At 40.2% G+C, this 18005-nt stretch overlaps 2 protein-coding genes across 5 annotated transcripts in view; one reads left to right on the forward strand and one right to left on the reverse strand.

Moving 5' to 3' along the window:
• Window positions 1-2259: 2259 nt before the first annotated feature.
• LOC131673918 (mucin-2) overlaps window positions 2260-18005 on the forward strand; it is a gene marked incomplete at its 5' end in the record, with an annotated part of 51470 nt that continues 35724 nt past the window's right edge. The window contains one exon of the mRNA XM_058952309.1: window positions 2260-2354. Within this exon, the coding sequence (XP_058808292.1) occupies window positions 2260-2354 (95 nt within the window). The remainder of the gene's footprint in view (window positions 2355-18005) is intronic.
• Window positions 11381-18005, reverse strand: part of LOC131673914 (putative inorganic phosphate cotransporter) — a 30391-nt gene continuing 23766 nt past the window's right edge. The window contains exons 1-5 of one of the 4 annotated variants that reach the window (XM_058952301.1): window positions 14742-14816; window positions 13920-14057; window positions 13613-13821; window positions 13284-13513; window positions 11381-13189 (exon numbers count right to left, since the gene is read on the reverse strand). In XM_058952301.1, the coding sequence (XP_058808284.1) occupies window positions 11966-13189; window positions 13284-13513; window positions 13613-13637 (1479 nt within the window). In that variant the 5' untranslated portion in view covers window positions 13638-13821; window positions 13920-14057; window positions 14742-14816 and the 3' untranslated portion in view covers window positions 11381-11965. Of the gene's footprint in view, window positions 13190-13283; window positions 13514-13612; window positions 13822-13919; window positions 14058-14398; window positions 14658-14741; window positions 14817-18005 lie in introns of those variants that run through there. The other 3 variants (XM_058952302.1, XM_058952298.1, XM_058952300.1) reach the window with 3 other exon arrangements.

Raw genomic sequence — 18005 nt, forward strand, 5'->3', positions numbered from 1 at the left:
CGTTCTTTGATCCAGGGGAGTTTGCTTGACTACGGATTATTTGCCCTCTTAATTACATTTCGATCCCGAGCCGATCTATATACACGTCTACGCCAAGCGCTTCATTCGCTTATCCTCGTTGAATGCTCTAAAAAAATGAAATAAACAAATGCAATTATCGCTCTTTTATATTGCCAATTTGTATCACCCCTCTTTATGTTTCTCTACGATCAATCATAAGTACAAATGTGACGCAAACTATAAACATTAATTAACTTTCTAATTTTCAACGTCACATCTATAAGCAAGTACATAACAGCGGAGAGAATAAGTTGAACGCGTAAGCTGGAGGTAGATCACCTTTAATCAGGACTACAAAAAAAAATGTAATATAAGCCGCCGAGGCGGCGAAGTCGTACGGGCACCCCGCAGAGTCCGCCAGAGGAAGGAACAAAGGAAGTTATCGCCGCGGAATTTTTATGTTGTCGAGGCGAAGGAATGTAAATCACGCTCCCAACCTCCGCCTACCCCTCGCTTACTCGCTCTTTCTCGGTTCATCGTTTTTCTGTGCGAGCGTCCGCTGCTCTTCAGCTTATACTAGACTGTGGTTGTATTCAAGTTTCAGTTTTTGCCTTCATTTTTATGTGTGATATTATGTTTATTGATTAGCGTAGGCAAATGAAATGAAATACGAGTCATACGTTGTTGACTCATTTTTTTAACTTTGACGTTTTGTCGGTAATTAGTAAAACTGGCATTACTATATTTTAGATTTCTCTTTTTTCTGCCTCCTACTACGAATATATTCATTATAAAAATGGTACTAACCTTTAATTAATTAATTCGATTGTAAAAGAGTATACGAAATGTATGATTTCGATTGCAGTAAATCATACTTTTTTAATTATAAAAAAACCTTAGGTAAAATTGATATCATTATACTCTATTCAAGTGAAAGAGGCTCTAGTTTAATAAAATAGACTGAATAGTATAAAGAAAATCGCTAAGAGCTCTAGCGCTAATTGGCTATAAACTTTAAAATAGCCTCAAACAGTTCTTTTTACTTTGAATTTAAGTGATTAAACAGTCATTTGTAAATTATTTAGATATTTTTGTACAATGCACGTTCTCAACAGTGAGATAAGCAAAGTAAACTTTTCCAAATAAAGTGTTAATTGACGTGTACATCAATGTTAAATGAATACACGTAGAAAGCCACAATAATAAAACAATGTGCATATAATTGCTAAATAAGCTCATGAATAGTAAACGAATGGATGAAAGTAAAAGGGGTATGAAATTTTCTTTTCCTGTCGCGTTTATATCAGCACGCGTGTTCGGTGATAATATCGTTAGCGAATAGCGCTCGCGCCTATTGTTCCTCTTGTTCACGCGCGGGCGCGAAGGAATTATGAAATGGCAATAAAATTTATACGACTCAGTGGCTCGTTAAGAGTGGCCCTTTCTCCGATATTACAGTCGTAGACAATAACCTCTCCCTCCTCCTCCTCCTTCTCTTCCTCCGCCCCAGAGCATGCTACGAAAAGAATCGTAGTCGTTGAATGACCGCACTTTATAACTTAATCATGCTGTGATATTTGTTAATAAATCATTGTCGCTGTTGATTGACAATGCTCACAGTGCTGTCACACAGCAGTAGTGAAAAAATGGTTTTTTTCTAAATATTCATCGATTTTGACGATCATCAAGAGACTTTTTTCTCTGGGAGAATATTATATGACAAATATTATAATTTTAAGAAATATCCAGCTTTCATTGGAGCTCTTGATTTCCATAATTTTCCTAGCGGGTACCATTACGCAGGTCCTAGCTCGAAGAACATAAACCAGTGTGCGCGTTCGCTCTCTTTCTCTATTCGACATCCGTGCATTCGCCGACCATAAAAACTTTCGGCAGTAATTCAGACGGCTTTCCTCGTAAATCAACGCGCTAGAAGTGTATTTAATCCTTTCGTTCGCAGTCAGCTCCACCAATCGCGGCTTTCTTTTCTTTACTTCTTTTTTCTCCTTCTCACTCTCAGCCGCGAAAGCAAGGAACGATTTTATTGGTAGACGAATAAAATCACACACGTTGTAGCCTTTTATATGGAGACACTCTTTTTATGCACTCGATTTTATTTGATCGCTGTGCCAAGGCGAACTGACAATTCTGTTCGTTTGATATTTTTCAATATAATATGAAATTTTAAAAAGCACATCTTGAATATTTTACACTCGTACAGTGTATCTTAATAAATTATGATCTTTATGTACGTTACAGGTCGATGACCGAGGTAGATCTCCCGGTACGTCGCGACATTTCATAAACACCTCGGTGTGCGCTGCGCCACCGAGCCCCGACGAACCAATTACACTGTGAGTATATGACACTTTGAATAAGTTATTGTAGTCTATAGCATTTACAAATTATTCAGAGCTTTTGAATGATTCTCAAATATAATATAGAGTCAAGCAGTTTTTTTCGCTTGCTGCAACTGGTTGAATGTAAATCCGGCCGTATGCATCTGATTGGATTGACCATCGGGATGAAACGAAAAATAAAGAATAGCAAACTATAAGAACTATGGTAAGACATCGGCAAAATGTGGCCGCATAAATGATTCATAGCCGCGATACTAATTAGCATAGACGAGAAAATGGGGTATCTGCGCAAGCAAATCCCATACATATAGATATACGTACAGGCGGTCGCGAAGCCTCGCAAGAAAATCAAGAGGTTGCAGGCATGCGCGCGGGGCAAATCTTTGCGGTGCCCGTGAAAAAGCCACTCAGACAAATTAGAGAAGCGAGAGCGCGATATCTCGGCTGATATTTATGCCGAGTTCTTTTTTGTCGCGTTGTAGCGTGCGCCGGAATGGAAACAATATGTCACACGGCGTGGCGACCCGCCCGCAAAACTTCTTGCAGGGCCCCGCGTGCGTCCCTAATGCGCCTAACGTTAATAGCGCAACGTGCTCCACGCCCCCGATCCTCGCCTCCTCTTTCATTTTCTCACTCTTTATCTGTGCTCCTGTTCGCTGATAAGTGCTAACTTTACTTTTCCCTTTTCCTATCCGCTCAGCTTGGAATTCGACGTTGGAATAACATTTCGATAACGAGTATACGTCGTCCTTTAATAATTATTGCTCATCCTTCTGCCGTTCATATTCCGCAAATTCAGTGCAACGTTGACCTTTAGCTCGCAAACTCATAACAAAAGTTCATTTTCAAACCACAATAAAGCCCCTCGGCCGCTTTAATTTCCATATAACCACGAGCGAGCAGGGCAAGAAAGAGGTTACGCACTTTTCCGGAGTAACGCGCCCCCGTTGGATATCTCGAGGGGCGCCGCAGGCGAGAAAGTAACTGAGACGAGAGCGAGCGCGCGGGAGGATGATGCATCTCTGTTTGTGCCGAAGATACCATCTCCTCCTTATATTCGCTGCTAAAAGAGAACGCGTGGATTATTTACGACTCGTGCCGCCGAGCTGACGCGAGCCCGTTATGCTGAATTTTTGCCGATCAATTAATTGCTCGATTGTCTGCGCATGCGCATCTCTGAATTTTTGGTATAACTTTTTATTTATCTTCATTATATATGTTTGCAAGCTAATTCAGATAAGAGATTATTAGTTAGATGTACAATTCGACACAAATATCTGTGACGACGGAGTCTCATGCATTTGCAAATGTTAATCATGAAAATGACCTGCGACAAAACGTTGAATAATAATGCGAGCGTTAATAATTTTAAGATAAAAGAAAAGAAAAAAGAGGTGGATGACAACAGGATCGATACAACTGTATGCATGTATCATCACTTCAAAGCAATCTACACACAGTATGCATAATTGAGGTCAGCATAGTAGAATATAACACTAACTGCTGAATAATCAACATGTAAATTGTCAAAGCCACAAATCGAAAGCAATTAAAGTAATAGCGATCATACCAGCCGTGAACTGTTCGTGCGAGCACCAGACGACAACTGCGTCGATGGAGGTCTATTAAATATAAGCGATACTTCGTACCTACACACACGTACCTAACGAGAAGTTTTGAATTTTTCAAGTTACAGCGTATTGTAAACTCTTAGGCAATTCGTAAGATTCTTACTATCGATTGTGCGCAAAAATAAACAGAAAAAAATAGTAACCGCGGTATCGCGTAGACGCACTCGGGTTCACACGCAGTATACTACCTACTAAACGTGTACAGCACACTCACACACTCACACATATATCGATTCTATCGTTTTAGTTAGACGATGCTTGTTACAGAGCAGCAGCAGCCTCAGGGTTACCTAGCGAAAACGATGTAAAAGGGCAAAGGCCATAAGTAACAGACCGTCTGTTGGAAAGAGCTTGCAAGCACCTCTCGCTGTGATTTAGAGAAATTAAAACTTTAATTCATGTTCGGGCAAGAGAGAGAGAGGAGAGACACTTTGTTCTTCGGCGTCTCCTTTCTCTTCGCAGTTCCTTGATCGCTCGCTCCGGTTTCCCTAGCGAAACCCCCGACGGCAAATGCCAACCCTTGAGTAAATAGGCTAGAGAGAGAGAGAGAGAGAGAGAGAGAGCAGCGTTGTTCCCATTGACATAGGTCTCCCCTTTGCCTTCTGCTGGAGCAATAATAAAGCAGTGGCAAGGAGGAGGGTGACGACGGAAGGAGAAAGCGAACGATTGGCAAGTTTTGGTGATTTCCTAAAATTTACGGTAACGCCACGTTGCATTTCATTATTGGGTTCATGATTATTAGCTTCAATCTTTATTGATGTTTGCTTGGTGCATAACACAGCAGAGAAAGACAATCGATTATTTATTCATGGAAAAAGATATTAAGAAATAATCATGACGAAGAAATTGCATTTAGTAGCGATTTTGTTTTTTAACGTATTTTTTGAAACATGACAGATGTATGACAGAATGTATTGAACATAAAATTTGATCGATACGTATGACGAATATTATCGAGTATATTTTTAGGCCAAAGTAACAAGCTCGCGGCCAAGAAAAAAAGTCTTCAGTCGAAAGTTCAGAAGCCGAAAGTACATAAAAATTTTATATTGAGCGTAAGAAATTTTAAAGTGTACGGTGTAAGGTACAGCTTTAATCCAGGAAATGAATGGGGTGGTAGCTGAGTTGGCTCAGGGGCCACAGGTCTGAGACGCCCCAGTCGCGCGCACTTATCGACCGCTATTAATGCAGAATATTAAAGCTTAAATTTTATTACGCATCGGGGCTCGTTTGTTATGTACCCTGGAAGAATAATGATCTTTGCCACATACTTTATAAATAGCCATAGCAAAGTAGCTCCGATCATTATAAACAATTGTTCGTTTCGTGAGATATATGAATTCACCTCGTTTCTTCTTCTTTTTACCGCAATTTTACATCAACTGCGAGCTCTTTAAAACTATAAGCGAAACCGCAGATTTAGGCGGTCGAGTGGCGGTACTCGTGAACTTTTTCGACGTTAAATAATCGAATGGGATAATAAAGAGCCGAGGTCGAATCATTTTTTGACCCTCGCGAATAATAACTCATTAGACCCGATAACGCTTCGTTATTGCTGTTATCGTCGATCGAGTGGCCTATTGTTCGTTACGATGAAAAATTACGATTGCTCCAAGCGTACACTTTTTATTAAAGTACTCTGAATTGAATGATTAGAAACGTAAAAATATCTTGGCAATAATGAGATTGACCGCTGGTTATTTTAAAAATTTTTCGAGAAATTGCCAAAGTATCTAAAAAAAGATGCAAAATAAAATAAGCATACCTAGTATTAGACAATAGCTGGTTTTTCCAGGTGAAAATACGTATATGCGATAATGCGAACAGACATCCACCCTCGCATTCAACCATACATCTTAGTATGCGAGTGTGTAGGCGGAAGGTCTACGCGCGTACGCATACACACGCGCGCGCGCACAATTCAGGGCTAAAGGAGTCGTGCGACTGCTACGATATGTCGGGACATCAGCATAATGGTCCTACTTTTTCTTCTGGCTTTTAGGCACCTCACATTTTTTCTTCTTTTCGTCGGCTAACCGCAGCTACAACGCGAGAATTATGTTACGCGCCGTCGCTAACGCTCGGTATGTATGTGTACGTGTGACAAATGTCGAATCGCGTGTTCCCGAATGCCATGGAATTATTCGTTGAATGGGCAAAGTTACGCCACTATATGGTGCAGGGAACAGGAACGATACGTACATCATCAGTGCAGTAAACGCTATCAATTGAGAATCTTTTATGGGATTTTTTTTCGCAATCCGTTTTAATCATGTGAATGGGAAACTTGATTTTAATAATTGAATCGGCTATGCATATGCGCAAACTTTCCACCGAGTTTAAAGCACACAAGGAGAAGCTACGTCATGATCGTTCGACAATGGCAAAAAAATTTAAGTAAGCTTGATACAATCATTATCAAATTTTCAAGTGTTCCATTTCACATCAATTCAACGATAATCGGTCTCTATCAAGATGACTCACTGCCGAGAACGTTGTTCATAATGCTCGAATTAAAGAGACAAGTAAAGCCATCGAGCGAGGCAAACAATTGTCGTCTTGATTTAAAAGGCTCGCGCACGCATTTTAAAAAGAAGCGTACGTTCCGCCTCAATGTCGGTCCATTTGCACAGGGGAGAGATAAAAATTCAGTAGCTACCAATAAAGCGGACGCCCATTCATTTCGTTGGGCGCGTGCGTTCCGAGAATGCTCTTCTCGCTGCTCTCTCTCTCTCTCTCTCTCTCTTTTTTGCGCTCCGCCGTTGCAATATGACAGTTAGCGACAAAATATAAAGCTGCCGCCCCGCGGCCCATGATGAATAGATGTTTTTTATGTTTCTCTCTCTACCGCTCATACCGCTTCGGCCGTTCTTCTATATACTGCATCGCGCGCAGCAGCGTGGGAGGTCTTCTCTGTCTCTCTTTCTCGACGTTCAGACTACGCAATAATTTGCTGGACGATCTCTGTGAACGAATTAGTCGGTTTTTATTGCTACGGATAGATCATTTCAGGAATAATAATAATAATTCATTTCAGCTCTAAGCAAAAAGTGTACACATCGTTTTATGGATACACTTGGAAAGAAAGTAGTACATGTACACGAAAATCTGATTATAGTTTTAGTATTCTTTGTCTCAGAATGTCAATTCTCTTAGTTTACCGTACTTCTGGCGAGACACGTATTCAGTTTTCGGAGAGAGATAAACAAACAAAAATATCATTAGGAATGATTAATTAGAACTAGTTGAGAGCAAGGGGTAAAATTACAATTACCTAAGTCATGCTCTCTCTCCCTCTCGGTCCCACGTGCTTGGCGATATCAGAAATTCGTTTCCATAATTACACGCGACTCGCGAGATAGAGTAAAAGCACTATTTACATTCCTCTTTAGCGTGTTAGTACGGTTTGCTTGTTCAGCGCTCGTCTCTCTTTCGCTCACTATCTCTCCATCTAATAATTTACCAATTTCTACCTTGTGCACATTATAAATTATGCACATCATTTGCATTAAACCGAGCGATAAATTTAAATTTTTGTGCCCTTCTGACGATGACTGTTGTTGCCCTTCGAAAGTTCATATGGTTTTTAGGGCGACGCTTGCCAGCCAATAAATTCCCATCTCCGCGGGGCAGGTATATATACACACGCCTTCGTATATAGCGGCCGCTGCTACTGCTCGCGTAAATCATAGCCGCGGCATAAGTGAATCCGAATTGAATCCAATGAGTAAATATGGCTCTCTCTAATAATAAAAGAAGCCCAAGGCGATTTCCGAGGGAGGCAACACGGTCTAGCGAAAGAGAGACAGAGAGAAAGAGAGGAATTTTTGTGGTCCAATATTTTTGAATGTATAAGCAATTATATGATGTGTAGATTTCATTCGATCGATTTCAATATCTCTTCCCACTGACATCATGATTGGTTATTTTCTATAGGTGAGTTCGGATGATTTTTTTCATTGAAGAAACAGTGAAAATGCTTAATGTCATCGCGACGCAACTGCTGTACAAATGCATAAATACATGAGTTTCAGCTCGGACGCAGTGAGCGAAGGAGCGTAAGCATATGGCCTGCGTACAGGAGACAACGAGGCACTTTGGCTGAAATACGGAGAGCTGAGATATCATAACAGCGCGCGAAACGCGTCTCGTTCGGGAAGTATAACAGGCTGGCATTATGCCTTTGAACTGTACACGTATAGTAGGTGCAATATAAATTTTTAATTTGAAAAGTTGTTAGTGGAAAATTGAATAATTTACATAAAAGATGATAGCATCGGTATACGAGATAACATTCAAATTTTAAATTCAAGAGAAATCATAAGTAATTTAGACTGTACGCATTAGAGTGTCGAAACAAGCTTTTACGATGCTCGCAAGACATCACTAATACATGCGTGCCGGCTGCGCGGCTAATGACGAGAGGGACGTAATATACGCAAGCCTTTTGCACGGGACGGCGTGCCTCTGACCATTAATAACTTCCTTTATGCAACGTAACCCAGCGGAAAAGACAACTAGCGGCTCGCCGGCGTGGTATTCGCTAGGGCAAAAGCCAACAATGTCCAGCGAAGTAATTAACCTTTGCAAGTATCTGAAATATGCCAAGAAACGCGCTGACCATATTAATCTTGCGACCCGCGGCTCGGCGACCAAGGGCAGGCAGTAGTACGACTATTTGCGATTTCGCCGCTGTCCACTGAGAGTACGTACCCCGTAGTAGTGCAGTTGTGCCATTAGAGACTACAATTTACTAAATCTCCGTGAAAATTTACTTAATAATTCACCTGCGAGAGCCTGAATTAATGCTCACACGTATGCCGAGTACGGTTGCGTAGGGCGACCTGGCAAATATTTTCTTAACGACTTATTGTCCGAGCGGAGCGGGGCTCGTTCTTGATCTACAACTTAAATACCCAAGCCCTTGCTGTGCGCCTATCGTTCTAAATTGGAGTCACGACTATTATGATCACGTAGAATTTTCCAAACGGAACGAACAATTTGCGGTGATCAATTTGTAACTAGCAAAGTCTGCAGGGTTAATAAAAGCGTAGGTACCGAGTTTCATAAAATAAGTCTATTTTTAGAAGAGCGCACAATCACATCACTCGTTGCCTACGAATGGAATTGTACGCTCATCACGAGCAATCAGTGCGATCGTCTGCGTTGCGGCGCGACCGAGCGAACGATTTATGTCGATGGCGGTCAGCGTCCGATTAAAGAATCGAGCTCGCGCGCGCCGCGGGATTTTCAGTCAACCAGTTGGACAATTTAAGTCGCCAGCGCTTGCACCAGACAGATAGCAATTGCAAGTATATATCTATATACAGTGCTAGAGAGGGAATAAAAAAAAAAGAAAATGAAAAGGAAAGGGAAGGAAGTAAAAAGGACGACTGTTGGGCGCGCAAGAGAGAAAGACAGAGAGAACTTCTCTGAAAAGTTTGACTCGCCGCGGCGCTGCTCCAAGTCTGGTGGAATTATCGGCGAGAAATTTTATCGGGCTTCAAGCTTGATCCGGGTACGAGGGGATATCCCGGGCTGAAAATCGCAACTGGCCCCTCTTTCTTCCTCACTCTCTCTCTCTCTCTCTCTCTCTCTCTCTCTCTCTCTCTCTCTCTCTCTCTCTCTCTCTCTCTCTCTCTCTCTCTTCCTTTGGCAACGAAAGGAAAAAACGCACTTCGTGTGGATGCAGAGAGTTGGAATGAGATAATAAAGGAATTTTTCCTTTTCTTTCTTTCCGAGAAAATTCAAATTGATGATTTGTTGCGAATGGAACTTGAAGGATCCTTCAGGTGTTCTATTCTTTTATCCTATTTAACTGTTCAACTCATATAAAGTTTGCATAAAAATAAAGTAAAGCTTCTATTCATCAGTATAATCCATAAGGCATATCAAAAGAGACAGGAAGCGTAAAAGCGCGCGAGGAAAACCAAGAGGAATAAAGGCATAGAGAGCTAGCGCCGACATTAGCCTCATGCGAGCAATTACTGTTTGCGCGCCGACGAGCATCGCAAGCGCGCGCGTGCACGCTCGTGCAAGATCAAGGGTTGATGCGTGTCTGTGCTTCTGGCACGAACGTAAGGCTGTGTGTGATTCACTCACGCAGTGAAAGACGAGGCGAGCAAGCTAATAAAAGCCCACAATTACCTCCGGTTTTAGACCATTTGTCTTGTGAGGCTGCCTCTCGTCTCTCTCTCTCTCGCACTCTCTTGCTCGATATCATTCACCGAGGCAACAACACATTGCAGCCTAATGAGGCGCGAAGCATTCCCGAGATATCAGAATACTTGGCATCAGCTTCTTCTCTGCACCCTTGCTCATTTTCTCTATTTCGCTCCTCCTGTGCTGTGAGATTCCGCAGCAAAATTATCGTGAATTTGCCTTGACTTATTTTTACTGCATGTACGTAATGTTTTACGGAGAATTATTTACTTCAGGAGAATCAATGAGAATTGATTGTCGTGGTGTTGATTTTATCTGATAATTAATTACCAACTTTACGAATGGAAAGGCAAATATTGTGATAATTATTTCTTTCAATGCAGAATCAGATAATCCAAAGTCATCTACAAGATAAGTCAAGTGGAATTTCTAAGATAGCAGGAAGCATAAATTCTAATAGCGATGAAAGCTTATATCAACAGGCTCTGAGTTACCCTTGAAAAAAAATATATATATATACATATATAGAAACAAGCGAATAACAGTGGCACTCGATTCGACGTACAAAGGAACGTCCCACCCTCTTTTTTTCGGCTGTCAGGAGCTTGTTGATCTATTCAGCGTAAGCGATAACTCGAGCAAACACACGCGCAGTCACGTCTTGACTATGCTCCCGCAGGAGTATAAGACGTTGGCTGTCCTTATACCCTCAGCTCTGTACGCGGCACGGGCGACGAGGTAGTGATTTGCGGCGATAAAGCTCGTATCGACAGGCGTTGCACGTGTATCGGGTGCAGAAGCCGCTTTCTCCTTCGGAAAAAGCTTATGATATATTTGTAATTGTGTTACCCGCCTGCCTTTCCGTTACAACTGTCCCCCTGTGACAAATTGCCACAACGTCGTTTTCTTTTTTTCCTCGCGGCGCGCATTTCAAGTGTTAACAGTCAATTTGAGCTTTTGTCGTGTGAGCGGAACTCTCGACACTTCTTTTCTTATTTCAAGAGAGAACTTGCCTGGATTATGAATGGATGTGGAATATAGTACTGTGAATGAAGAATGAATTTAAGCACTTGAGAGAAACGTATTTTGAATGTCACCGAAAGCAAAGCACTGCGGGTCGTGTGAAGGGACTGAGATATATATATATATATATATATATATATATATATTGAGTGGATCATTTAAACGTTGCACTTGAGCCGAATTGAAAGAGATAAAAGGATTCAATATTTCGCATTTATTGTGGTGTAACACTGCATTCAACACAATTGTCATCAATGCGAACATTGAAATTTTTACAATTGAGTAAAATTGTTATATAAACAATCAATAAAATAACTATAAAGATATTATTTTTCATTTTATATGAAAAATATTGGTAAATCTTAATCTTAAAGATATTACAAAATCATTTTGAAAAGATACCCATCGACCTAGTATTACAAATATCAATTCTTATAAATATAATATAAGCAGGTCTCCACGTGTAATAATGTAATTCATATTACGAAAAGTATAAATTGTTCGGATTGCATATTTGCAATTTCATTTACATCACACTGCTACACTTGCATACTAGTAAATTATAAACTTATTTTACAATATGTTGCATACTTACATTTTTAATTAATTGACTAATTGCTAATACGTAAATTACGCAGATAAATTTAAATGCTAATTTATCGTTCAATTCCAAGAAAAGAGTTATTCATCATAAACATTGCAAAACTTATCAGAATAATTAATATTAATAACAATAGAGTCGATTGATTTATTTAATGAGTAGATTATGTCCTGTAAGGAAGAGTACCGTTATACGACCGTATTACAGATATTCGACGATTCATCAGCTTTTGTCGGTTTGCTAATATCTGTAGTGTTGAAATTAGGATCATTCCAATACTCGACTTTGCCTTTTCCGATGAGTAGATAAACAGTATTAGTTATTATTGAAACGACAAACAAAATCCAAAAGACAAATCTCCATTCGCCTAATGTTTGATTAGGTGTCATCACTCCGATTATGTAAGGTGACAAAATTCCGGTGAAACCAGCTGATATACCGTTACTAAGAGCCATCAGTGTACCCGAGTAATTCGGGCTAATATCTAGGGTGTTTACCATTATGCTTGGATAAGCAGCACCCATTAGGCCCATCGCGACAGTGAACATAACTATGACTAGAACTTGATCACAGCCTGCGTAAGAACCCGCGATTACGAAGCAAGCCGAGCATGTCAATGCCACCACTGACCCAGCCTTTCGAACGTTCGTCGTTGACAGACATTTATTACTTATCATAAAGTCAGCCAGCCACGAAATTATCATACTACCAATCCACATACTGAGATACACCAGCGAATTCAAATATCCATTGTGTTCCACGGAAAACTTCAAAACTGAGCTCATGTACTTCGGCAAATCGGTAACTATTGTGAGAATCGACCAGTTGAAGCCAATCATTCCTATGACCGTTGCCCACATTGGCTTGGACTTGAGCACGTGTCGCCATGGAATTGGCGGAGATTTTTCATTCGTATGACTCAATTGCTCGTTGAGATAATTCAACTCGGATTCGGAAATGAACGGATGTTCTCTTGGATTGTTGTAGCAGAGTATCAACCAAAAGATATACCACACGGCACTAACACCACCGATAATGTAAAACACACTTTGCCAGTTACCAGTGTGTTGTAGAATCATACCCGATATGGAATTGGCGTAAATCGTACCCAACAATTGTCCTGCATAGACGAAAGTGCCAGTTCTCGATATCTCGTCTGGTGGAATCCATTGAGCAAGCAAAAAACTGATAGCCGGATAAGTTACACCTTCGCCGAGACCCATAAGCACACGAACTACAATTAAGCCTGTTGATTCGGCCCATAGCACTGATAACGGTGTGACTAATGTGAACACGGCGGTTAGGAAAATGCCAAGACCGTAAGTGTGTTTGCCGCCGTACTTTTCAGATATAAGACCTCCAGGCAAATGGGTCACCACGTAACCCCAATAAAACGATGACAAAATGAGACCCTGTTGAGAGAGAGAAAAAATATGTAATGCACATTCGATATATGGTAATACAGTCATTGGGCAAATATTTTTTTGTTTTTCGATATCGACTTACTTGTGTTTCTTCGTTCCACGAATAGATTTCTCTGGAGCGTGCACTTGCGTCAGTGACCGTGACATTTTCAATAACATTAAATGGGCAACTATCGTCGTACGCCACGTCTGGCTCACTTGTGATCACCATTTCTGTGAGCGTAATTGATAAACATGCTCGCATTGCGTAAGCATGAAACAGTCCCAAAAAGCACATTAAGGCGAACACCCATCGTTGACGGAAATGCACACCTGAGAACATTATTTCGACATTATGGCGTATGGAAAATTACAACGATCGACGCTTCAAATTACTATTTGTGAAAGGAAAATTTTTCACTTGATACTTACAACAAGGTTTCAGTAAGCTATTCATTTTTGACAAATTTTTTTTTAAACAATCAAAGGTATGGTCCGATACGTTGATAAGACAAAAGCTATGCCATATTATCAGTAAATTATTGCAGCTATTGCATGTTACACTAAAATTATACTTTTCTCGCTAATTTGGTCATATCATAAATTCTTCCAAAATCTTTTCAAGGTAAACAGTGATCTATCTGAAAAGAAAAGTGTGATTATATTAATACCTGTTGCTTTTCCTCAATTAGTCGTTTATAGCAATGACGATGTGCTTTATCACACAAGTAAAACTCACGTATGTATGAACGACCGCACAGTTCTGTAGTTCAACGTTGAATGCCGCAATTGGCACAAATCTACATTGTTAGAACGGCCAATGCGAATGATACAATGGAAAATATCATCAATGTTCCAAACGTGAAAATCTGTGTGGCTGCAATAATAAAAACAATTAAATATTTATTTTAAAAGCGATTAACGTAATTTTACATTTGGAGTTATTCAGTTGGCCTCAATAATTGAACCAAAAGAACTCGATTATTTTTTAGATAAATTGATAACATAAAAATGCTTAACAATAATTAATAACTATGGTAAATGGAACTTCTTATGTAAAATATTGTGCACGTTTATTATAAACTATACTAAATGAATAATAAATGGCGATGGGAAACTTTTAACTTTTAATGACGCACTTTATAAGTTTATAAGGTAAGTCACACTGATGCAAAAAGAAAAAGTCCATTGACAAAGATAAATCTCACACAAGCCTACCTGTTACCGTTGGCATAATATAATAAATAAATAGCTGCAGCGAAGGCCAGAAGTGTCAATGATGCGCGTTCTATCGAAATCACGATGCGTCGCGTTAATTGCCGAAGCGCACGCAGATACACACTCAATCCGTATAGACGTCGTAATAATTCTAAGCTCGTCGAGCAATTGCCAAGCGGCGTAACAGCCGCATTATTATTACTGGCGCTATGCTCGCGTTCGCGGGCCGCCGCCGCCGACGCCACCGCCGACGCCGCGCCGCGAGAGCAGTTTATTCCGCGCTCATTTCGAGATTTACTGCCGACTCGCATAGAGCAAGAACTCGAGATATATACACACTCACACTAACGACTGGCCTTTCCGCTGCTACTGCTGCTAGTGCAGGAGAGTGTAGTTGCGATGTATACCTGCGAAATGGTCATGCGTGCGATGGGTTGCTTAATTTGCTTCACTGACTACTGCTACGTAAATTAGACAGCAGATCCGAATGAGAGAGAATCCTGCTGTGTAAGATAATGACGCACGCGAACTCAAGTACTGCAGCTATTTTATGGAAAAACAGAAACTCGTAGGCCGTATATCAGTGCGTCGATTAAAAACACATTAAAGGAGATAAATAAAAAACCACTGGCAGAACAAGTCGAACGTATTGAAATCGTGTATTTCATATTGTTTACTGAATGTAACCACTGAAAGTCTACTACTACTATCGTATTACTTATATCTCTCAAAGATAATCGTTTCTCATTTTTTCTTCTTCGCACCCTATCTCGCTAGTCATACAAACAATAAAAATTTCATGCCGCTGCCGCAAACGCCCGTCTCGCTTGAATTTTCGATGGGCAGCCTCAAGTTGAAGAAGGTTTAAGCAACATGCATGTATTACATGTCAGTATGATATTATCGATCCTCTTAGCGTCCTGTACAGGCTAATTGATAGCTGTCCTTGTAGTCCGGCTTTGTTTGCTATATAGCCCACACCACCCACATAATTTCCCGCCGCCTCTCTATCTATGCGAATCCGTTGATTTCTTGCGCTGCCTGACCCTTTTTCAGGGAGACGAACGGCGCATGGGGGATTAGTATTCATCAAAAGCCAAAACTCCTACGATCCTCAGGCTGAGTTAATTGTCATGCGGCGGAAGACATCTAACATTGCAGTTATTTGATTTATAAAACTGTTGCATGTTTAATTCAATGTCAATTGCTAAATGAACATTTTTATTTCATAGATTCAAATATGAAAAAAAAGAAACGTAAACATATCAATCAACAATTCTGATAGCCGTTTGGAAAGGAAAACTGAAATCCGTGCTTAGCCGCGATCCCGGGCTACGCCTAAGAGTTTCAACCCAGGGCGTAAATTCTCGAGGGCCTGGATGTTTCGCGCGTTTATATATACGTACTCTCTCGCTCTGCCCCGGTCGTTTTCTTCGCATGAGCTCTCTATAAATCAGCGAGTAATTCGTTATGCGCGGCACGCAGATGGTTTTGTTATATGAAAATATGTGCCGTCGCGCGTGGGGATGCAAGACGTTGCTTTAAAAGCACGTTCCTTGTTGTTGTGCTTTTAGCGCGTCATACTGCTGCTGCTGTTGCTGCTGCTGCTGCTGCTGCTGCTGCTGCTGCTACTGTTGCTCGTTTGTATTGCTCTCTTTAATTACACGCCTGACGCATTGCCGTCGAACGCGCTCTCGCGAAACTTTTCTAGTTAGCGAAAAAGCCGGCCTTCGATCATTTTCCGCTTTGACGCTAATGATTTTCACTTTTTTCCTCTTCTTCTCCTCTTTTCTCAATCTTCGCATAGCTTTCGTGCTGCCGATATCAGGGAAATAATTTACAAGGGAACTTCATAGCGTGTGATGTGTACGTGCATTTTAATTTGATGTTGTAAATTGTTGATGCGGCGAGAAACGAAGTTGCTCACGAACGAAAGTTAGACTTTGCCGCGCTTATCGGAAATCGATATTTTTTATTATTTTATAACCTGTCGACGGCGAAAGTTTGTAAAACAAAGTCGGTTTTGATAAGTTTTTTTTAATTTCAAGTACTTGTTACTGAAATATTCAATAATAATTTCTTTACGAATGTAAATTCGGTAAAATATTTATTTATTACAATTTCAAAATAATCAACAGTTGTATTGCCAATATCTATAGTAAATCAACAATCAGCGATACTCGATTTTTATCATTTTTTTCTCGGGTTTATCAATCCTTTTGAAAATTTATACAGCTGTAATCAATAATTTTTTTCTTTGCAACATTTATCGATGATGACTAAAAATTCCATTGAAAATAACTAGCAACTCATGCGTATAAATTTAAACGATCAATCTTTCGGAAATGGTTGATAACAAAGTTAATTAACGAATTAATGTCACTGATCGAATCAACATTGCATCGAGCGTTTTCGGCTGATGGCCACTTAAATATGTGATGGCAACATAAGAAGGCTCTCCTTCGTCTGCGCGTTGAATATTTAATAATGCTGGGATTGGTTTAAGAGCATGTCGTAGGAAATGGACGTTCGAGAGAGAAAGAGAGAAGAAAAGTACGAGAATTCCCTTGAGCCGATGGTCAATTGGAAGCTGGCTTCCATTCTCCTATTTGTTCGCCAGTCTTGTATATATAGGTGCTTTCGAAAAAACATAAGAGATCATTGACTTGCACCGCGAACATATGGAATAGACATCAGTTGGTGAATAAAGCCAATCGGTTTGGCATCCTCAGATCTTTTGAGAGGTGTATTGGATACTTCCAAACCTACTGTTATCCTATGTAATCTTTTTTTTCATTTCGCCCTAAATTTCATTTATTTTTAATTTTTTATTAAAATTTTTTATATTCAGCGTATAATTAACATGCTATGTAATTACAAAAAAGTACGATGTTTCAGAATACTGATACTAACGGTATAAATAAAAGAAAGACTCGTATTTAAGCTTCATTAAACCTACTTTATTAAAGTGCCATATAATCAGAACAATGGCATTTACACGTTGAATCACAAATAACTTTATAAAGAAACTAATAGAAGTGTACAAATAAAACGTTCAACAGCTGGACAAGCAATGCTTAGAGGGACGTTAGTGCAAAATTACCACGGGTAACTCGCGCAAAATCGCATAGGTACTTGCGAGTGTGGGAGGGGAAGAGGGAGGTTGTTCGTAATCCAGGCGGTGCCAAGTGGGGTGCATTAGCACACAGCCGACTCGCCATTATCCACGCTTGGGAGACTCTTAAATTATCCGCGGGGGCCCCTTCTCGTCGTCGGCGAGAAAAAGACGTATGAGCTTTGCGCCTTCTTTAGTTGGCCGCGCGCGCGTTGTTGCATCTCTATTTTTTTCTCTCACGCCAACTTATATTGCTATATCTTTGTTGTGTCCATACGCAAAAAGCCAAGTGGTTTATAGCCAATCACGATTGCATGAATAATAGAATGAGAGAAACTGTTGCAACAGTATAGTATTGTGTGCTCTGTCCGGTTGTAGAGATACTATAATTTTGCCGATGTTTAAGCAAAGTTTAAACAAAGTATGAAATAAACAACACATTCGCTAATAGATAAATTATTTTATTATTTAGTACAACTTTATTGAGCTGAG

Source organism: Phymastichus coffea, unplaced genomic scaffold (genome assembly GCF_024137745.1).
Source record: "Phymastichus coffea isolate CEN01 unplaced genomic scaffold, Cenicafe_Pcof_1.1 PCOF00204, whole genome shotgun sequence".
Classification (NCBI taxonomy): domain Eukaryota; kingdom Metazoa; phylum Arthropoda; class Insecta; order Hymenoptera; family Eulophidae; genus Phymastichus; species Phymastichus coffea.